Source organism: Protopterus annectens, chromosome 7.part1, assembly GCF_019279795.1.
Source record: "Protopterus annectens isolate FY-2018-M chromosome 7.part1, PAN1.0, whole genome shotgun sequence".
Lineage (NCBI taxonomy): Eukaryota > Metazoa > Chordata > Ceratodontiformes > Protopteridae > Protopterus > Protopterus annectens.
The window spans coordinates 400577128-400600461 of NC_056740.1; the positions used below are offsets into that span (position 1 = coordinate 400577128).

Sequence of the window (23334 nt, forward strand, 5' to 3'; positions counted from 1 at the left end):
GGGAGAACAGTAGTATCAAAACAGAGATTCTTTTAAATGGAGTACACCAAGTATCTACACATTTATGTGGTATTCAACAAGGTGTGTTCATGATGTTACTGAAGGGCACTGATATCGTGGGTCTTAACATTTGCTAATCATTGTTCCCCCTACAGGAGTGATACTGTACGCTATGCCCTGGATGTACTGGCAATCCTTTCTGTAGTGCCAAAAACTCAGCTCCTGCTGGCGGAATCTGTTTCAGTATTAGATGAGTCGGGATCTGTCACTTCGAATGTAGGTGAGTGAATGCATTCTGTTTTATATATGATGGAGAAAATATCACGTTTGTAATTTGTTACAAGATCTGTTGCAAACATTTTGACTTGATGTTCTTGACCTGTGCTGCAAAACAGAAGGGCACTAAAAATGCTTGGTTTTAGAAATCACAACATCCCCAGTATAAGCAGCAAAATGACAGACTCCCAAGATGCAGGACATTCTCTGCTAACCACCACCAAAAAGACAGAGGTGGTCTTTACCTGCAAGGGTTGAAAGACATCTGAGAGCTTCCATGAGAATGAACTCTGAATGTTTACTTTGCTTGATTATCTCATTCTGGAAGCAGTCAAGGGACGTCTTTCTCTGCATTCAGTTGCACAGCTGGCTGTCATGCAAGACAAATGGATCAGGAAAATCATATCAGAGGCTGTTCCATACTGTTTGTAAAGCTGTCCAACCAACCATCCCCTCCTATACACCTCTGTCTCCTACGGGTTACTGAGAGGCAATCTGTGCCTGGCATACAAGTCCTCATCAGATCCAGCTCTGATGTCCCTTTTGCACGTCTGTAAAATGAGCAGAATTAGAACCCCTAGATCAAACATTTAAATTTTGCTTGTGACATAAATAAGACATGTTGGTGAGACAGAGATGCATCTCAGAGAAATCCCCATGCTTTGGAACAGGCTCCCCATCCATGTGAAGTATAGTGTAACCTTGATCAATGGATGGGAAATCAGAAATTCACCCGAGTCTGTCTGCCATATCTTTGATGGAGGCAAGCTGTAATACCCAAACTAACTTATCTCCCCCCCCCCCCCATAATCTCTAGAAACTTTCTAACTAGCATACCCCCTCCTAATAAATGTCCATGATGCATGGACACAATTGGGTTGGGCTTTGCAGCTAGGCTTATAATGGCCCTAGTGGTCATTAGCCTATTATATATGTTTTAATCTATGAACCTATAAAAGCTGAATTCTAGAATGTCACTCTTAAGGAAAGTAGGGTAGAATATAACAACGCAATACCATTTCCTGTTCTTGTGGACCAGTGACATACTGACATAAATTAAATGTATATTTATATTCTCATTTGTGCCATATGAATTTTGGGCTCAACTAAAAGGTCCTCACAAGAGAGTGGATTTTATGTTAAGCCAGGAAGTCTGGGTTGGTTAGTGACAGTACTGATATTGTGTAAAAAAAAAAAAAATGCAGTGCTTATGGTCTGACCTCAAACAGATCCCTTATCCTGGTTTGTTCCCAAATACCAGATTTTGTGGCACATGAAGCTGTTTCAGCACAATTCAGAGACTTGAAGTTTTCAAAGTTTTCTAATCATGGCAGTTACACTACTCTGTTAATTTTTCTTTATTGTCGCTGCATCCACGTTGGTTTCTGAATATTTTCTTTTGTTGCTTGCAGCTACTGACATTTCCTTTCTTTGTCTGCTACTACTAACTTCAGACCTCCTCAGTGACCGCCCTTTTCATTCTTCCTCTTAGGTTCATAGATGGGTACTAGGCTATTGGCCCTCGGACCTAAAGCCTAGCCAAAAAGGTTCCCTGGCTTTCGCCTCCCAAGATAATTATTTTCCTGTGTCCCTGTCAAGCAGAGCCACAGAGGTGATCCCTTGGGGTGAATTTCCCATTTCCCATGCAATAATCAAGATTTTTCTTGAAGAGTGCTAATGAGGAGCTTTGCTTGATATAGATAGGTAGTTTGTTCCAGAGTATGAGAAGTCTCTGGGACAGGAATCTATCCCTCCAGCATGTTCTGTTTATTGTAGTAACAAGGTTTAGGTCCCTAGAGCATGCAACTCGGAGGGATTGGGATTTCTTTAAGTGGAGCATGTCCAACAGCTCTGTGTTTGACAGCTTTGTATGTTGGGTAGAGATCGCCTCTGAGTAGGCGATATGCGACGGAGTAAAGCTGGGTTTTTTTGAGACTGTCTGCGTAGGGCATTTGTTTGAGGCCAGTAATCCTCTTTGTGAGCTATTTCTGTGGCCTTTCCAGTTGTTGTAGATGTCTTGTGAGGTACATACCAAAAGGGGTGTTGTACTCTATAATGGGTCTAATGAGTGACGAGTAGAGGGGAACAATGACCTCTTTTCCTGGATGAGAAACCTTTTGTGATGAGGTGTACCACATAGGATTTCCTGACTATTGTGGCGATGTAATTATCAAAGGAAAGATTGCTGTCAAACCTGTGTCCCAAGGTCTCTTGTCACACTGTTGGTGTTAAGTAGACTGCCACCTATGTAGTAGCTCATGGGTACAGTTTTTACCTAAGGGGATGACAATGCACTTTTTGGCGTTGAGCTTGAGGCTATGGCTTTGACACCAGGCATCTGTCTCAGTGAGGCCTTTTTGTAGTATGTCCACATTGTTAGGAGTTTCGATTATGGCTCCCAGTCTGCAGTCATCTGCAAACTTTGTTAGCCAAAGACCTTCCATGTTAGCCTGTACTTCAGAAAAGTAGATACCAAACAGGAGAGGACCCAGGACTGAACCCTGTGGTACTCCAGTTGTCACTGGTCTGAAGTCGGATTTGGAGTCTGCTACTTTCACAGTGTGGGTTCTGTCAGTGAGCCAGTTGGCAACCCATCTTGTGACATGGGGATTTATACCTAGTTTAGTGAGTTTATCTATAATTCCAGAGTGGGGGATGATGTCAAAAGCCTTGGCGAGATCTAGATAGGCTGTGTGAACCTTCCTTACCCTCGTTTACGGCTTTGGTGACTGCTTCAAATAAGTCTGTCAGTTTTAGGAGACATGATCTGCCTTTTACAAACCCGAACTGGGTGGGGTCCAGAGTTTGGAGATTACCAATGCAGAACAGGCTCATTAGGCTAATGAAGGGGGTAGTTCCCGGGGTCCGTGGTGGCTCCCCCTTTGTGGAGTGGGATAACCATCGCTTTGCGCCATTCACTGGGCACAAAGCCTGAAGTGAGGCTATGATTGAACATGGTGCTTAGATGGGGTTCCAGTTCATTCTGCAGTTCATGTAGAACGCAGCCTGGGATGTTGTCAGGTCCCATGGATGCTGTGTTCTTGGCTTTGGAGAGTGTGGTTTTTACCTGTGCAGCCGTGATTACAGGAATTTTGCATTCTTTCAGTATAAAGATGGGCCCTTTAGGGGGTGAGAGGGGGTAAAGTTAGCACTGAACCTATCTGCCAGGATGTTGGCAATATCAGTTGGTTCTATTCTGCTTTTGTGGTGTAACTCGGATCAGATCTGAGTGTTGCCATTGAGATTCGTGACATAGTTATAGAATGCTTTGTGGTTGTCTTTAGAATCAGTGGCGATTTTTTTTTTTTTTTTTTTTTTCTCCCCATAACTAGCTTTGGAGGATATTATGAGGGATCTCAGCTTCTTACTGAGGCTGACCATGGAGTTCCTCCAATCATGGGGTTTTACTCTTTTTTGCAACAGTTTCTTTCTTCTTTTGTAGAGTTTTGTTTATGGCAGGATACCACCAGATTGGCTTCCTATTTTTGGAGGATTGCATCTTGGTTCTGTTAAGAATAAACACGATCCATGCACTCATGTAAGTGCTTATAAAGTGCATTTGTGTAGGATTCAGCAGTCGTACCTCTGTTGTCTGTCTGCATGGGTGTCGTGACGTTTGCCACTTCTGTCTTAAATACGTGAAGTTGGCTTTGGAAACATTTTTTATGGTGGTTTCCCTAATGGGGGGTGGGGGCGGGATGTAGCTGTCTAGGGTGATTAGCTTGTGGTCTGATCTGACCGATGAGGAATTGACCTTTGGTGTGAAACACGGGTCGCCCATGTTGATAATGACCAGGTCTAGGATATTGCTGCCCCCTGGTGGGGGGTGTGGATAAGTTGATCCAAGGCATTGGAATATATGAATTCCAGAAAATGTCGAGTAAAAGAGTTGGAACATGAGTAGTTTTCCCAGTTAATGGTGGGGTTGTTGAAATCGCCCATTATTAGGGTGTTGGGTTGTACCCTAATATTTTCCAGTGTATCCAAGAAATGAGGAGTGGGAATCCTGGGGCTTGATGGGGGATCTGTAGCAAGTTACAATTTGGATTGTGGTCTTTCCCAGGGTTAGTTGCACTTTAATCTCTGATGCATTATGCTGAGCAACTAGCCTGGAGGTGTGGATGTTTTTCATCTCACATTGCTGCAGTCCTTACACTTGGGTAGTCCGCTGTCCTCGGTCGGCCCGAATATCAAAGTATTAGGCTGACGTCGGTCAAGGCGCTTAAGACTGACATCAGGACGTCAGGGTACAAATGCGCATGACCGACGTCATATCCTCAGTCTTTTTTGCCGCATGGTCCGATGCAGAAGCAGCGTTGCAAGTGCCGCTGCGTTCTGAAATTTTCGAATTCGGAGTTTCAGACCGAGTCAAAGTTGGCTAAGTACCCGTTGGGAATATTTTAGTTTTTCTTGCCTCAGTGGTTTACCGGATGTCAGAAAAAGTGAATAACTGTATTTCTTGTGGGAAACAGATACCATAGAGATTATCATACTTTGTGTATTCCTTGTTTGGGGCCTGAGCACGACGTTGTTGGGTGTCGCTTTTGTGCTAGGTTCAATAAGCGCACTATTGCGAAGGTTAGATTGTGCCAGGTTGGTCTTCGGAAGCGGTGCAATTATAATATGCCGCCGGATGCTCCGACGTCCGCTTCTTCAAGAAGCGCAAAGACAAAGCAGCTAAACCCAGGCAAGAAGAGTCGTCCGCGGACGCCGGTTCTTTAGAGGTGTCAGTGGAACCGTGGTTCCGCCAGAGGTTTCTCTGGAGTCCCAGGGGAGACTTTGTTATTGCAGGATGTGGCCTCTCAGGAGGCAGGTCAGGCTGAAGGGGCTTCTCAGGTTACTGTACTCCCTCCCTTCCTAGGGTGGTTAGGCCCTCTCCTTCTGTTTCCAAGGCTTCTCCCAGAGGCAGGCCAGGTTTAGCTTCTGTTGGTGTCACTCCTAGTTCATCAGGATCTGTGCCCAAGAAGCACATGCTTAAAATGGCAGAAGATTTAATTACTTTGATTAGAGGTTCTTTGCCCCTCCTGATAAGAGGCCTAGGGTGGAACCAGAGTTGGGGAGTTTTGAGCAGGCTTCGGATGTTTCAGAGTCTTCGGCTGAAGACTTGCAGGAGTATTCTCCTTATTCTGATTCTGATGTGGATGATTCTACTCCTTCTGCTTCTCCTCCAGAGGATTTTTCTTTTCAGAGACTCTTCATTCCATGAGGGAACATTTTAAGTGGGAAGGTCAGGACTTCTCTGATTCCAGGAAAAGGCTTAGGGAATTTTGCTTTACCCCAGCATAGGCCTTTGGCTATACCTCCTATTCTGGATGTTGTGGAAGATGTGTTTGCAGAGGCTTCACTTAATCCTGATTCTTTGCCTCCTGCTCCTGTTAAACCGGATAGGTATTACAGGGTGCCTGAAGCTCATAAATATCTTTATAAGAGTCCTAGGGCGGACCCAGAAACGGTTAGTCAGGGACCTAAGGGTGTCAAGGCCTCTGTTGTAAAAAATCCGGTTCCTCCAGATAAAGAGGCCAGGGCTTTGGATAGATGGGGAAAGAAAGTCTAGACTTCTTCCACCTTAGCTATGAGGGCTTTGAATTGCCAGTTTCACATGTTGAAATATCAAAACTATCTACTTTCTCAATTGAAGTCTAAGGTAGATGCTCTGGCGGAAGGTATTGAGTGTAAAGAATTACAAGATTTGGTACATGTTTCTGAACAGGTGGGTAAGCATTCTTTACAATGTGGTTTTGATGCTGTACAGGCCTCGTCTAGGGTGGCTGCCACTGGGTCAGTTCTTCGCAGGCACGCCTGGCTGAGGGATCAGAATTTATCTGACCATGTTAAGACAAGGATTTTAGATGCTCCTTTACAGTCTGATGTGGTGTTTGGTTCACCTGTGGAGGCAGTCTTAAAGAAAATGGAAGACAAGGCTAAGTCTATGCAGACTGTTAAAGATTTTTTGCAAGTTCAGCCACCAAAGTTTAGTAGGAATTGGCCTGCTAAGGGGTGGACGTACCCTTCTTATGATTCACAGTCTAGGGGTAGATCTAGACGTGGTAGGGGCAGAGCTCAGGGCTCTTTCAGGCCTAGAACAGGGAGTTCACCTGCACAGTCTTAGGGTGAGGGCAGGGGCCAGTCCTTTCGTAAACAGGCCCAATGACCTACCTTTTCAGCTGCCAGAGCCTTCTGCCTGGCAGCACCTTTGGGAGGAAGGTTGGCACTCTTCAAGGAAAATTGGAGTTTAATTACCCAAGACAGATGGGTATTGGATATCATACACCAAGGTTACAAGTTTTATTTCCATACCTTGCCTCCTTTCAAAGGCATGCCAGACGTTCCTCCTCAGCAAAGAATAGAGGCTCACAAACAAATTTCTCTGCTGCTTCAAATAGGGGCCATACAGCCGGTCCCTCTGCCAGAAGTGGGCCTAGGATTTTATTCTCGCCTGTTCCTAGTACCAAAGAAGGGGAACACGTGGAGACCAATTTTGGATTTATCTATCCTCAACACTTATCTGGACATTCCCAAGTTCAAAATGTTGACGTTACAACAGCTTTTACCTCTGCTGGGCAAAGATCACTGGATGGTGACTCTGGATCTCAAGGAGGCTTACCTTCATGTTCCTATCAGGCTAAGTTGCAGGAAGTATCTGCTGGCTGGGACTTCTCATTATCAGTTCTCTGCATTGCCCTTTGGCTTATCTACTGCCCAGAGTGTTCACGAAAGTTCTGGCTCCAGTGATAGCTTTCTTCAGGCTAAAAGGAATACAGATCTATCCTTATTTGGACGATTGCCTGATTCTGGCTCAAGGAAGGGACGGACTTCTTCATCATTTGCAATATGTGATAGCAGTGCTAAGATGCCTGGGGTATTCTGTGAACGAAATAAAGTCCAGTCTAGTACCCTCTCAGGACATGTGCTTTCTGGGTGTGAGACTGAATACAGCATCCCAGATGGCCTTTTTGACCCCGGACAAACAAAAGAATCTTTCCCTTTACTTCCATCAATTGTCTCATCAGTCCAGGCTGACTGCAAGGACAGTCCTTCAAGCCTTGGGGTTCATGGCATCTTGTATTCTGGTGCTTCCCAAATGCCAAACTGCATATGAGGAAGCTACAATGGTATCTCAAAAATGTATGGACACAGCACTGCCAGGATATGGACACTGTCATTCAGATAATACCTTGCATTCAAAAGGAATTTTTGTGGTGGGCTCAGGAATGTCACCTAAACAAGGGACTCTCTGTGACCCGGCCAGAGGCGAGTCAGATTCTAACGACAGATGCCTCAGACAAAGCTTGGGGAGCTCATCTAAATGGAAAGTGGATACAAGACACGTGGCCTGCCAGACTACAACATCTACATATCAACTTGAAGGAGATGTTAGCAGTCCAATTTGCATTAATAGCTTTCAAGGATTTACTTCTTCCAGGGTAGGTGTTGATTCTAACAGACAACACAACTGTCATGTGGTACATCAACAAGCAAGGGGGAACACATTCTTATCCTCTATGCAGGCAAGCAATGATTTTGTGGGAGACTGCTCTCAGTTTACAGCTAACTCTTCAGGCAAGGTTTCTGCCGAGCACAGAACTCCTTAGCAGATGTGTTGAGCAGACAGATTATGGATCCCCACGAGTGGAAATTGGATCCTCATGTATTTCAGAAATTGACAGTGTCATGGGGAACTCCAGACATAGATCTGTTCGCTTCTCCACTAAACTACCAGCTGCCAAAGTTTTGCACAAAAGGTTTCATCCCACAGCCTGGAAAGTGGATGCTCTTTCTTTCAATTGGAGCAATCTTCATGTGTATGCCTTTCCACCTCTGCCTCTCCTCCCAAAGGTACTCCTAAAGGTCAGACAGGACAAGCCAAAGATGATTTTAATAGCTCCAGATTGGCCTCGACAGCACTGGTACCCATTACTGAGAAGTCTGGTGCGGGAGCCTCCATGGCCTTTGCCTTCGATTCCACACCTGCTGTCTCAGGAGAACAGTCATTTACTCAATGTCAAACTTCACTCTCTTCACCTAACAGCCTGGCATATTCTGTTTTGAACCCTGAGGGTCTCGGCTTCCACAGCAAGTTTGGAATGTTATTTTGGAGGCCAGAAGGCCTAGTACAAGGAAAGTGTACGCAGATAAATGGAAGAGATTTTTATTTTGGAGTACAGCAAAGGAATTTGATGTTTCTGAGCCTAATTTAAGTGTGGCTCTTCAATATCTTACTGAGTTACTGGACAAAGGTTTGTCCTTCTCTTCTATTAAGGTTCATGCTGCAGCAATTTCTGCTCACTATGACTGTGACCCACCATTGTTTTCTCATCCTTTGTTTAAGCAATTCCTTAGAGGGGCAAAGAATATAAGACCCCACGTAGAGCTCCTACTCCTGCTTGGGATCTCAATTTTGTGTTGGAGAAACTCACTCTACAACCTTTTGAGCCTGCAGCTACTGCAGAGTTGAAATATTTATCATGGAAGACTGCTTTTTTGTTGGCCATTACCTCTGCAAGAAGGGTTTCTGAATTACAGGCCCATATGGCGGTTGAGCCTTTCTTAATTTTCCATAAGGATAGGGTATCTTTGCGTACTAATCCTTCCTTTATGCCTAAAGTGGTTTCTAGTGTGGCTTTAAACCAAACTATTCATTTGCCTACTTTTATGCAAACCCCAAAATAAAGGGGAAAAGATTTTGCACACTTTGGATGTACACAGGCAGTTGCGATATTATTTGAGCAGAACTAAAGGGTTCAGGCAGTCTCAGCAGTTATTTGTTTCATTTGCTTTGGGTTCTCAGGGCAAGCCTGTGTCAAAACAAACTATTTCTAAGTGGATTGGGTTTTGTATTGCTTTCTGTTATTCCCATCATGGTAAGGAGATTCCAGCTGGGATTAGGCCTCATTCCACTAGGGCTACTGCCACTTCTACAGCTTTTTAAGGGGTGGCAACTAAAGATATTTTGGAGGCAGCTACTTGGAGTTCAGTGCATACTTTCTCTAAGCATTATCACCTTCCACTTTACTCTAAATCTAGGGCTGGTTTTGCCACTGCAATTTTACAGGGCATTTTGGCAGCTCCTACTGCTTTATAGTTTTGCCATCCTCCCTTACCTCTGCTTTGGGATTCTATCCAAGTGTAAGGACTGCAGCAATGTGAGATGAAGAACATAGTACAGTTTTGTACCTACCATAAATGTAGATGTTCAAGATCCACATTGCTGCAGTCCAATTTACCTCCCTCCTTCCCTCTGTAGTTAGAGGCGGTTGTGTGGGTTGGGTTGTAAATATTGTGTATATTGTATATATTGTACATATAATTAGTGCAAGGGTGGTTGGTTGGTTTTTGCTGTCTTTTGGTTTTGACCTTTCTTTTTAGGGTCTTCTACATCTGGGGCAAGAAAAGACTGAGGATATGACGTCGGTCATGCGCATTTGTACCCTGACGTCCTGATGTCAGTCTTAAGCGCCTTGACCGACGTCAGCCTAATACTTTGATATTCGGGCCGACCGAGGACAGCGGACTACCCAAGTGTAAGGACTGCAGCAATGTGGATCTTCGAACATCTACATTTATGGTAGGTACAAAACTGTACTATATCCTTAGTGAACATGGACACGCCTCCACCTTTAGTGTTTCGGCCCAGGTTAGGTGGCCGAAAGGTGTGGTATGAATTATAGCCTGATAATGCAGGGGTCCTCTCTGGAGCCTTGAACCAGGTCTCTCTCACTGCACAGATGTCTATGTTCTCCATTTTAAGGAGTGCCTCGAGTGTATGCATTTTGAGGTTTAGACTTCTAGCATTGAGTAGCATTACCCTCAGATTTTGCTTGCTTGTACCTGTTAAGGTGTTGAATTTGTCATTTGAACCTTGCCTAAAAAAGGCACTAAGGGGTGGCAAGAGTTTTAGCCATTATCCAAAATCCCAAGGGTGACAGATGCAGGCCATCTCTGGCAAAGCATTGTGGTCTGTCGATCATGTCATCCCGGGCAGACAGGTACTGGATCCCCTTAGAATGACACCAGAGGCTTAGCCAATTGTTGAAGGTAATCATTTTGTCCTTGTATTGTGGTATCATTCTGGGTGATGGCAGGATGCTACTCAGGGCTAGGGTCATACCTTCCTGGGCTACAATATCTGAGAGCTCCTCCATCTATTTTCGTGTAGTCCAGGGAGGTACGTCTCAGGTCATTCACACCAACATGGACAATGACAAAGTCATACTTGTACTTGTGTAGTGACCGGAGTGCATACGTTGTGGCGGATCCTGGCACCCGACAGGCAAGCTGACAGTAACTTTCTTCTTGTTTAGCCTGGTGAGTGGAAAATCAGTGTGCCTGACTATAGAGTCACCTATGACTAGAGTGTTGTGTACATTGTTATGCTTTATGGGCTGTGGTTGAGGGTCACACTGAGTTTGTGGGCTGTGTCATTTGGGTTGTGATGGGGGATGGAGGTTGCTTGTGTTTCTGCTTTGGAGGTCTCTGTTGCTTGAGCATATTTTTATTGAGAGCCTCTGTGAATGTAGGTGTGTTTCATGTTTCTGTGTGTGTGTTTTGGTGGTGTAAGTTTTGAGGGACTATGTGATGAGTGTGGTGTGGTGAAAGTGTTTACCTTCTCCTCTTGACTGTCTAGTCCAGTCTTGGGTGAAGAGAGCTTTGCTTCCAGTTTGGCTGTATAAGTGCATCTCTCACAGGTTGTATTGTTGGGTGGTAGGAGGAGAGGGTTGTCTTTGTAGATGAGGCAATTGCATTGCCCCAAGATGCCCAGATTCATCAGGTAGACAGGAGAAAACACCGGGAGCTGACCCTTAGACATGCCTGGATAGGTGCTTATTTATTAAGTACTAAAAACTGTTTTCCTCTAGACAAGTGAGGAAAGTTGAGTGCTGTAGTAATTAGTAGCTTATTTAGTGCTTACGAATTCCGAACAAGTGCTGAGCTCAAAGAAACGGATTTTACTGCTAAAACTAAAAAACTGGCTAGTTCTAAGGGAAAATTTGAAGTGCAGAGTTTATGGCGCCAGGAATAGTTTTACCCTAGCTAAGCGGTGATGCATAAAGTGTGTGTGTGTGTATATATATATATATATATATATATATATATTATATGTGTGTATATATATATATATATATATATATATATATATAAATTTTTTTTTTAATATAACAATAGCAAATGAGCAAACTGATTTAAACAAATTAACCAATAAAAAGCTAAAAACTGAGCATATTCCAGCAGTCTTCGATCAGACAAGTTCTAACTGCACACTCCTACCACTATGGTGCAAGGGAACCTTCTCCAAAAAAACAGATGGTCTAGATTAGTGTTCAAGTTATACAAACAAAGGTAGATTCAGCAGGTCTGAATTTAGTCTATGCTACAGTAAATAAGGCGTACCAATTTCAGAAAGAAACAGTTCAAATAAGCAGGCACAATAAGCCTTTAACCAATAACTTTCAGCTCAGAAGTGCAGAATCTACCCTCTCCTCCCACAAGAGTGCAGACCACACCTTCATGTAAAATAACTGTCCCAAATGCTGAAACCAGAACTAAGGCGCTTTTAGAATAATAGACACTAAGCCTTCAACCAGCAACTCCCAACTTAGAAGGATGTAAGCTACCTGTCCTGCCACAACAGTGCAGACCACAAAACTTCTTAATGTAAAACTGGTCTGAAGCCCAAGTGCTTCAACCAAAGGCTTAGAATAACAGTTACAATTTAATCAGGCTACTAAGAAGCAGTAATAAATGCAGCAGAATAAATGCAATTAAGTACTTTTAAGAACAAGCAGCAGAAGCAAAATAAAGTAGTAAAGTAGGAAGAAACGCAAATACAGTAAAAGCAGATGAATTAAGTGCAGTTTTTGTATATAACAATAGAAAATGAGCAAACTGTTTTAAATAAATTACCCAATTAACCAGTAAAAAAGCTCAAAACTGACCTCCCATAAACCATGGAGTCTTATTGATTTGCCTTGTGTCTGGATCCTTCTCCAACTTGGAAACATCCCTACACACACAGTCTCCCAGTCCCCTATGTAAGGGTATATGAGGTATCTGAGATGCCAGATTGCCACTGAATGAGTAGTCGTACTGTGGCTTACAGAGGTTTTTCTGTAGCTCTAAGATCTCTCCATTAGTAGGCTGATGTCATCTTTGTCTTGAGAGGGCAAGTAGTGTGGTCTGGTTTTGAACACTTGTCTTTGCCCTGTGCCCGTAAGGCTGATCATGTCTTCTGTGTCTAACCTTGATCTTTTTACTGTGAGCTCCATCCTTCAGTGCTCAGAGAGCTGTGTTGCAGAGAACCATCCCCCAGGATAGGCATGACCATCTTCTTTGCCTCACAGTCAGGCATTTGCGCTGCTAATCATACTTTGGTCATGTGGACTGTAGTCGGAGGCCCTCGTATGTAAAGGAGCGAATCACTGACAGTCTGATGATAGTATGTTGTGGCAGGCAGTGAAGTGGTGTACATTGAACATATAGGAGGGAGTGGCCCTGGGTATAGACATCAGAGTTAATATTGGTGCAGCCTAGTCATTGGATAATAGAGGGAGACAACTACTGAAGGTAGCACGTGCATTTACATAACCACTGGTTACTGAACTGTTTTGAAGTGGTTGAAAATCCTTGTCTTTTTTACTAGCGATGGGTTATTATTCCTGAGCTTGGAGAAATAAACAGAAAATAGGGCATTGCCCCATTTATTACTGACTTTGTAAATATTGGTTAAAAGCTTGTTGTATGACTTGAGGTTTCTAGCAGGAGTATGCCATTGGAGAGGTTTTGCACTAGAGGGGACTATCTAGTAGGTGTTGAATCTTGAGAAATCTTTTTACTTGGGTATATTTGAGGAGGTTTGGAAGTCCCAGCCAGTTTAGTTGTCTAAGAGCTAAGCAGTGGTAGGTTCTAGAATCAGAGCTGGTGACAGATCTCTGGCTATCTTGTTCTAACTTTGTTGTAGCTTGAAGAATTGTCCTCTTTGTAGGTTTGTAAAGATCGAGAAGGCAGCATGTGATCTACCTTGATTTTTAAGCCATGGTCAGGCTTTGTCAGGTATTATAAGTTTTGGTTTATGACATGATTTACTGTGGTGATTGAGTTGTTGGCTGGCAGAGTGAAGTTTTAATGTTCTAGTTGGATTAGTATTCTTGCTATGGTTGAAAGAGCAGATGTTTATTGTGTTACACCGCTGCAGTCATTACACTTGGGTTATCCTGCCGTCAGGCGGTTCCCCAGTCGGCCTGAGTTCCAAAGTCTTGGTCCGGCGTCAGTTGCTGTCGCCTCCTCCCTGATGTCAGTGCAACAGGAGTGTATAAGATGCAGCCGACACCATTTTCTTCAGTCTTTCTTGCCGCGCGGTGCCCGAAGCAAAAACAGTTCGCAAGTGCTGGTCAGCTGTCTCCTGAGATTTTCATTCCGAATCCAGAACCAAAGTCTTCTACAAAGCTAAGTACCCCGTTGGGGAAACTTTTTCTTGCCTCAGACCGATGTCAGTAAAAGTTAATAACTGTATTCCTTGTGGGAAGCAAATACCTCATAAGGATTTCCATTCCTATTGTATCCCATGCCTAGGCCCAGACCACGACGTCACTGGTTGTCGGTTTTGTGCTAGGTTTAACAAGCGCACTATTAAACGTCGGTTTGATTTTGCCCGACATTATTTTGGTAGAAAATTCAACTATACCATGCCGTCGGAACTTCCAACGACCGGAATACACAAAAAGCGCAAAGAACAAGGATAGGCATCCGAGGCCCAAAACTGACGAAGCCTCTTCTAGGCCAGTCACCGGTTCTCCGGTTTTCAGCGAGGCGCCTTTGCAGCCCCTGACTACCGCTTCTGTAGAACCACAGGCCGCCTCTGACTCCCACGTGGAGATGGCTGGGCCTTCGGATGCACAAGTTATTCAGCCTACCGAGACTAACCTTTCAGAGCGATCCGGAGTAGCTGAGCAACCCACAGCTTCAGAGGGTGTTTTCAGACCTACTCAGTTAAGCATTAAACCCTCAGCTAAGTCTAAACCTCCTTTAAAATCAAAGAAACAAATACAGCATTCTCCAGGACAGGCCTCCATGCCTAAGAAACAAATGCTCAAAATGGCCGAAGACCTAATCACTCTGATCAGGGGGTCCCATCCCCTTCCTGATAAAAGGCCTAGACAGGATGCAGACTATGACTCATCCGACCAGGTGTCCATCTCTTCTGATTCATCCTCAGACCGAGGATATTCTTTACCCCCCCTTATGAGGATTCTGATGCTGAGGAATCAGTTCCATCAGCCTCACCGCCTGAGGCCTACTCCTTTGAGGAAACCCTACTTACCATGAGGGAGCATTTCCACTGGGAAGGCCAGGATTACTCAGAATCCAAGAAAAGGCTCAGAGACTTCCTTTTATTACCTCAACATAGACCCCTTGCTATTCCGCCAGTGTTAGATATTGTGGATGATGCGTATACTGAATCCAGCTTAAATCCTGATTCCTTACCTCCAGCCCCTGTTAAACCTGACAGATACTACAGAGTCCCTGACTCTCTCAAATTTCTGTACAAAACCCTGTAGCTGACCCTGAAACTATTTCTCAGGGACCCAAAGGGGTTAAGGCCTCATCAGCCAAGAATTCAGTTCCCTCTGAGAGAAATTCCAGAGCATTAGACAGATGGGGAAAGAAAGTGTATATGTCTGCAACTTTAGCAATGAGAGCCTGAAATTTCCAGTTTCACATGCTAAAATATCAGCAATTTTTACTGTCTCAGTTAAAACAAAAAATGCTTCCAGAATCAGATCCTCCTAATTTTAAAGAAATGCAGGATTTATTGCATGCAGCTGAACAAGTGGGAAAGCATACTTTGCAGTGTGGTTTTGATTCCCTAGAGTCCTCCTGCAGAGCAGCAGTTACAGGCTCTGTCATTAGAAGACATGCTTGGTTAAAAGAACATATGTTACCAGATCATGTTAAAGCAAAATTATTGGATGCACCTTTGCAGCAGGATGTGTTTGGAGTTAAGGCAGAAGAGGTATTAAAGAAAATGGAGGATAAGGCAAAATCTATGCAAACGGTGAAGGATTTCTTACAGGTTCAGCCTCCTAGATTTAGCAGAAACTGGCCAACTAAGAATTGGTCCTTTCCAATTACAGACAGACCTCAAAGGGGAAGATACAGACGTCCAAGAGGTAGAGGTCAAACACAAGGTCCTCACAGGCCTCGACAGTGGGTTGCATCAGGCCAGAAAGAAGGGGAAGACAGGCCCCAACCATATAAAAAGCAGCTCCAATGACTTCCCACTACAGCTGCCAAACAAATCTCTCTTGGCAGCCCTCTTGGGAGGAAAACTGGCACTCTTCTACCACAACTGGCAAATGATCACCAAAGACACATGGGTTCTCAACATTGTATTTCAAAGTTACAGGTTCCACTTTCACACTCTGCCAAGGTTAAAAGGAATGCCAAATCTGCCACCAAATCAATGGGCAGTGGCTCAAAAACAAATTACAGCACTCATGGATATGAGAGCTATTCAAAAGGTACCATCACAGGAGCAAGGACAAGGATTTTACTCAAGACTTTCTGGTACCCAGAAAGGACAAAGCCTGGAGGCCCATTCTGGATCTTTCATCTCTAAACCGTTACCTGGATGTTACTAAATTCAAAATGTTGACACTACAGCAGCAGCTTCCCATGCTGGGCAAGAAAGCTTGGCTCGTGACTTTGGACCTCAAGGAGGCATACCAGCATGTCCGTATCAGACAAAACTGCAGAAGATACCTCAGATTCATAGCTGGTTCAATGCACTACCAATTCTCTGCACTGCCCTTTGGCTTATCTACTGCGCCCAGGGTCTTCACAAAGTGCCTGGCATCAGTAATTGCATTTTGCAGACAGGAATTCAAATTTATCCGTACCTGGACGACTGCCTGATTCAAGCAGAGAGCAAGGACATTCTTCTAAAGCATCTGGCGTTTGTAAAAAAGTTGTTAAATTGCCTGGGGTACACAGTAAACGAAAATAAATCAAAACTAGTGCCCTCACAAGAGATTATATTCCTGGGTGCCAGCTTGAACACAACGGCCCAGATGGCTTATCTCACGCCAGACAAGCAAGGACAACTGACTCAGTACTTTCAATTGATGGCCACAAAGACCCATCTCCCTGCAAGAAAAATTCTGCAGGTCTTCGGTTACATGGCATCCTGCATACTACTAATTCCATATGCCAGACTGCATATGAGGAAACTACAATGGTACCTAAAGAATGTATGGTCTCAACACTGTCAAAATTTGGAAACAGTTATACCACTAATCCGTTGCCTTCAACAGGAGTTTCAATGGTGGGCTCAAGCTTGTCACCTCAACAAGGGACAGCCTTTTACACAACCCACAGCCAGGCAAACACTGACAACAGATGCATCGGATTACACCTGGAGAGCACACATGGCAGGCAAATGTATTCAGGGCACGTGGCCCGCAGAACAAAGGCATCTTCGCATCAATCAAAAAGAGATGCTAGCTGAACAAAATACCCTTATAGCTTTCAAGGACCTGCTGCATCCAGGACAGCTACTGCTAAAGACATTCACCACAGTTATGTGGTACATAAACAAGAAAGGGGGCACTCACTCCTACCCCCTATGCAGACAAGCCATGACCTTGTGGAACACAGCTATAAACCTTCAAGTTCATCTGCAAGCACAATTCCTGCCAGGAGAGAAAAACACACTGGCAGACGACTTAAGCAGAAACATCATGGATCCCCACGAATGGGAATTGAATCCACAAATATTCAGAATGATAACACAGAAATGGTGGAGCCCGGACATAGATCTGTTTGCATCCCCAATAAACTGCCAGCTACAAAAATTCTGCTCAAGGAGTTACCATCCACAAGCATGGAAAGTGGATGCCCTCTCATTCAGCTGGGAGAACCTACAAGTATACGCTTTCCCACCACTACCTCTCCTGACAAAGGTACTCATAAAAGCCAGGCAAGAAGAGCCAAAGATGATCCTGATTGCACCAGACTGGCCACACCAGCACTGGTACCCAATCTTAAGGAGCTTTAGCACAAGAACCACCCTGGATTTTGCCTCAAATCCCAAATCTGCTGACTCGGCACAACAATGAAATACTACACAGCCAGCTAAAGACCTTGAACCTAGCTGCATGGAAGATTCATTAGTCAAGCAAGCAATGCCTCTCTCCAAAGCTGTTATGGATGTCTTTCTGGAGGCCAGAAGGCCTAGTACCATAGGTTCATAGGTTGGTACTAGGCTATCAGCCCTAGGGCCTATACAAGCCTAGCCATAACAATTCCCTGGCTATTTCTTCCCACATTATTTACTTTCCTGGACCCCTGTCTAGCAGGGCGACTGACGTGATCCCTGGGGTGAATTTCCTTTCTCCCATCCAATCGTCAAGGTTCCTCTTGAAGAGGTCCAAAGAGGCACTCTGCTTGACATGTATGGGCAATCTATTCCAGAGTCTGGGGAGTCTCTGGGTCAGGAACCTATCCCTCCAGCATGTTTTGTTTATTGTGATGACAAGGTTTAGATCCCTGGAGCGTGTAGCTCTGAGGGATTGGGATTTCTTTAAGTGTAGCATGTCCAACAGCTCTGGGTTTGACATGGCCTTGTATGTTAAGCAGAGATCAGCTCTGTGTAGACGATATGCACAGAGTATAGCTGGAGTTTTTAAGGCGGTCAGCGAGGGCATCTGCTTTAGGCCTGTGATTCTTTTAGTGAGGTATTTCTGAGGCCTTTCCAGTTGTTGCAGATGTCTTGAGAGGTACATACCAAATGGGGTGTTGTATTCTATAATGGGTCTAATGAGGGATGAGTACAGTGGGACAATGACCTTTTTTCTGGATGAAAAGCCCTTCATGATGAGGTGTGCCACATAGAAGGATTTCCTGACTGTTGTGGCGATGTGGTTATCGAAGGTGAGACCACTGTCCACCTGTGTCCCTAAGTCTCTTATCACACTTTCTGTGTTTAGTGTACTGCCACCTATATGGTAATTCATGGGTACATGTTTTTTCCCAAAGGGGATAACAATACATTTCTTGCCATTGAGCTTGAGCCCATGGCTCTGGCACCAAGCATCTGTTTCTGTAAGGCCCTTTTGTAGAGTATCCACATCATTTGTGGATTCAATAATGGCTCCCAGTTTGCAGTCATCTGCAAACGTTGTTAGCCAGAGTCCCTTAGTGTTGACCTGTACTTCAGAGAAGTAGATGCCAAAAAAGAGCGGCCCCAGGACTGAACCCTGAGGTACTCCACTTGTCACTTGTCTGGGGCTGGATTTGGAGTCGGCTACTTTTACAGTGTGGGTTCTATCAGTTAGCCATTTAGCAACCCATTGGGTGACATAGGGATTAATGCCCAACTTAGTAAGTTTATCTATGATTCCAGAGTGGGGGATGGTGTCAAAGGCCTTGGCAAGGTCTAGATAGGCTGTGTGGACCACCTTACCCTTGTCCATGGCTCTGGAGACTGATTCAAAGAAGTCAATCAGGTTCAGGAGACAAGATCGCCCTTCACAAACCCAAACTGGGTGGGGTCCAGTGTTTGAAGGTTGCCAATGTCTTTGTTTATAAGTTCCGTGATAATACGCTCCATGGCCTTGCAGATAAGGCTTGTCAGACTGATGGGACGGTAGTTTCCGGGATCCAAGGTGGATCCCCCCTTGTGGATTGGGATAACTGTAGCTCTGCGCCACTCAGTGGGCACGAAACCTGAGGTGAGGCTATGATTAAACATGACACTTAGGTGAGGTGCCACTTCATATTGTAGTTCATGTAGTACACAGCCCGGGATGTCATCTGGTCCCATGGATGCTGTATTCTTGGCTTTAGAGAGTGCGTTTTGTACCTGTGTGACCGTTATTACTGGAATTTGGCAATCTTCCGGTATTGAGATGGGCCATTTAGTGGGTGAGAGGGGGGTGAAGTTGGCACTGAATCTATCTGCCAGGATATTGGCAATATCCTTTGGATCAGTATATTTAATGCCATTCTGTTTTAGCTCAGAGCAGATCTGAGCATTGCCATTTAGATTCTTAGGAAAGCCTATTCGGATAAATGGAAGAGATTCTGTGCCTGGAACGAAGCTCTCAGCCTTGACCCTCTTGTCCCAAACATTCCTCAGATACTACAATACTTAACTGAGATGCTGGACAAAGGCCTCTCCTTCTTATCCATCAAGTGCCACGCTTCTGCCATCTCTGCTCATTACAATATGGATCCACCAATTTTCTCTAATCCTCTGTTAAAACAGTACCTCAGAGGGGCTAAAAACCTAAGACCGTCCCGCAGAGCACCTACTCCAACTTGGGACCTCAACTTTGTTTTGGAAAAATTGACTTTACCTCCTTTTGAGCCAGCTAACACAGCAGAATTAAAATATATCTCTTGGAAAACTGCTCTGCTCCTGGCAATAACATCAGCACGAAGAGTTTCAGAATTACAGGCACTAATAGCAGTGGGAACCTTTCCTCGTTTTCCACCAGGACAGGGTGTCTTTAAGAACTAACCCTACGTTTATGCCAAAGGTGGTATCCAGTGTGGCTCTAAACCAAACTATTCACCTGCCAACTTTTTATCCTAAACCACAGAATAAAGCGGAGAGATTACTGCATTCTTTGGACTTTCACAGGCAGTTACGCTTCTACTTGGACAAAACCAAAGCTTTCAGAAAATCTGAGCAATTATTGGTAGCATATGCTGCAGGAGCACAGGGAAAAGCCATTTCAAAACAGACTATTTCAAAATGGATAGGACATTGTATACATTTCTGCTACACATACCATGGAAAACCTGTACCTAGCAGCATTAGATCTCACTCCACCAGGGCAACAGCCACTTCAACTGCCTACGTCAGGGGAGTACCTACCAAGGATATTTTGGAAGCAGCAACTTGAGTTCTGTACATACCTTCACCAAGCATTACCATCTGCCTCTATACTCTAAATCCAGAGCTGGCTTCGCCACTGCAGTGCTGCAGGGCCTTATAGCCACCCCTAATGCCTTATAGAACCAGCCACCCTACCTCAGCTTTGGGATTCTACCCAAGTGTAATGACTGCAGCAGTATAACACGATGAACATAGTACAGATTTGTACCTACCATAAATGTAGATGTTCGAGTGTATACACTGCTGCAGTCCAGGTTACCCTCCCTCCTTCCCCTCTTACTGGCTGGTACGTACCTATGTCGTCTACCCTTTAGTATCTATGGGGAATATTTGCTGGTAGCTGTAAGTTATTGTTTGCTTTTCTTATGCATGTTTTATTAGCAATTGGAATTGCCTACCTATTTAGAGGCACCTGACATCTGGGGCAAGACAAACTGAAGAAAATGGCATCGGCTGCATCTTATATACCCCTGTCGCACTGACGTCAGGCAGGAGGTGACAGCAACCGATGCCGGACCAAGACTTTGGAACTCAGGCCGACTGGGGAACCGCTTGACGGCAGGATAACCCAAGTGTAATGACTGCAGCAGTGTATACACTCAAACATCTACATTTATGGTAGGTACAAAACTGTACTTTTTGTCTTTTAGAGACTGAGCGGCAGTTGAGAGTCTTGGATCCATTTCTGCACTGGCAATAAGGCATCTTGGATTAGTTCCTGGAGGTGTTAGACTTTTGGAAGAGCATACTAATATTGAATCAGCAGTATGTTATATTAGAGTGCATATTAAGTTATTGAACTTTTAAAAGTTGAAACGTCATATGGTCAACACCATATGATCGAACTTTTAAAAGTCCGAACATTTCAACAGAGATGTCTGTACAGTGCAGAATGGGAAGAGTTCCCTTTCCTGCACTGTAGTGCGATCTTGAAGTTGGTATATTTAAAGAGCGGGGGGGATTACTCCCCAATGTGGGGGGTGCAGAGGGGCTTGCTCCCATGCTTAAAATGGTCAGGTAGGATTTTTTCTTGTTTATTTTTTTTCCGCTTTTTGAACTTTTTAAAGTTCGATCATATGGCTTCGACCATATGATGTTCGAACTTTTAAAAGTTTGATAACTTAATATACACCCATTATGTTATGGTGGCCTAGTTAGCTGCAGTGTCCGTATCCCTAATAGACATTGAATATTGGGGGGAGGCTAGTATACAGCCCTGTGGGAACATCTGATAGCACTGGTATGAATGAGGGCATTGTCTTGCCATTTAATAGACTCTGATGTGTCAGTTATATTTCTATTAAACCAAGTTAATGTGGTTTCATCCAGGATTAGTTCAAGCAGCTTATGAATTAATAAGGAATGAGAGAACGAATCAGAAGCCTTAGATTTGGAAGCAGGTTAGAAACTATTTGACCTTGGTTTAAATTTTGACATACTGCATCAAGGAAGGCTAGTAGATCAGTGTTCATCACTTTTGCAGTAATGCTAATTGATACTGCATATCCTTCCAAAGATGCCATACATCTGTCCAGTATAAAAAGGTTTAGATGCATCTTCCTGTCATGCCATATGTCTGACCTAAGAAAATAGCAGATGACTGTAGGCTGATACTTGAGATACACAGGCATGAAAATCCTCAGAACTTTCTTGCTGCCAGTCTTTCAAGCAAGACTCTTATCAGAATTGTGGCCATCCGCAATGTGAAAGTATAACCAAGTATCCCATTGGGGGACCTTTTTCCCCCTGTAATACTAACATTTTCATATCATCTAAAAGGGGAAATGCAACTGCAGATGGCAAATTTCTTACAAAAATAGACACACCCAAGTGTCTTTTTTTTTTTTTTTTTTTTTTTTTGTCATAGACCTGTCAAGCTTTTGTGCCCAAGACGTTTTACTGTTGGCCTTCCCTTAAAATGTATTACAAAACAAATGTGTACAGGCTGTTCTGCATGATAAGATGCAGTCTGATCTCTCGCATGATGAGATGCAGTCTGATCTCTCGCATGATGAGATGCAGTCTGATCTCTCGCATGATGAGATGCAGTCTGATCTCTCGCATGATGAGATGCAGTCTGATCTCGCATGATGAGATGCAGTCTGATCTCGCATGATGAGATGCAGTCTGATCTCTCGCATGATGAGATGCAGTCTGATCTCTCGCATGATGAGATGCAGTCTGATCTCTCGCATGATGAGATGCAGTCTGATCTCTCGCATGATGAGATGCAGTCTGATCTCTCGCATGATGAGATGCAGTCTGATCTCTCGCATGATGAGATGCAGTCTGATCTCTCGCATGATGAGATGCAGTCTGATCTCGCATGATGAGATGCAGTCTGATCACGCATGATGAGATGCAGTCTGATCTCTCGCATGATGAGATGCAGTCTGATCTCTCGCATGATGAGATGCAGTCTGATCTCTCGCATGATGAGATGCAGTCTGATCTCTCGCATGATGAGATGCAGTCTGATCTCGCATGATGAGATGCAGTCTGATCTCTCGCATGATGAGATGCAGTCTGATCTCTCGCATGATGAGATGCAGTCTGATCTCTCGCATGAGATGCAGTCTGATTTCTCGCATGATGAGATGCAGTCTGATCTGAGTCTGATCTCTCTCAACATTCAGTGAAATTTTAAGGGTGACCCGTTTTAGAAACTGATGTATGTGCTGCATCACCGATTGTGCTTGATTGTACATTGCACTGTGCTTGTTCACAAGAATGTATATACACATTTGTTTGTATGTAATTAGTCTGGACAGCTCTGTTGTTGCTTACATTTCTGTATTTGTTGTTTGTGAAATGTTTTGTATTTCACCCAGACTGAGCCTGAAATTGCAGTGCCCCACTAAGCAAGTATAAATAAATTCCCTTATTTAGATATCCCTTCACAGCTTAGAAAAAAAGTCAAAAAAGCAGAACACCATTGTTAATAATCCCACTTCTTTATTTAGGTTGGATTCAGATGTGTCTGCTGACACTAATGATAAGCCAGCAGGCCGCCTGACATTTGGGCCTTTCCCAGTGTCGAGAGTAATTTTAGAGTCTTGTAAGTCACAGGCTACTAGCACATCCCATCCAACTGATTAGACAGCTGAGGCTATACATATTAGGGGGACCTGGAGGTATTCCTGAGATTTTAGTCAGTGAGA

General features: G+C 44.1%; 1 protein-coding gene across 1 annotated transcript in view; it reads left to right on the top strand.

Moving 5' to 3' along the window:
- DCAF1 (DDB1 and CUL4 associated factor 1) overlaps positions 1–23334 on the top strand; it is a gene marked incomplete in the record, with an annotated part of 1406260 nt that overhangs the window by 648180 nt on the left and 734746 nt on the right. The window contains 1 exon segment of the mRNA XM_044078852.1: positions 156–280. Within this exon segment, the coding sequence (XP_043934787.1) occupies positions 156–280 (125 nt within the window).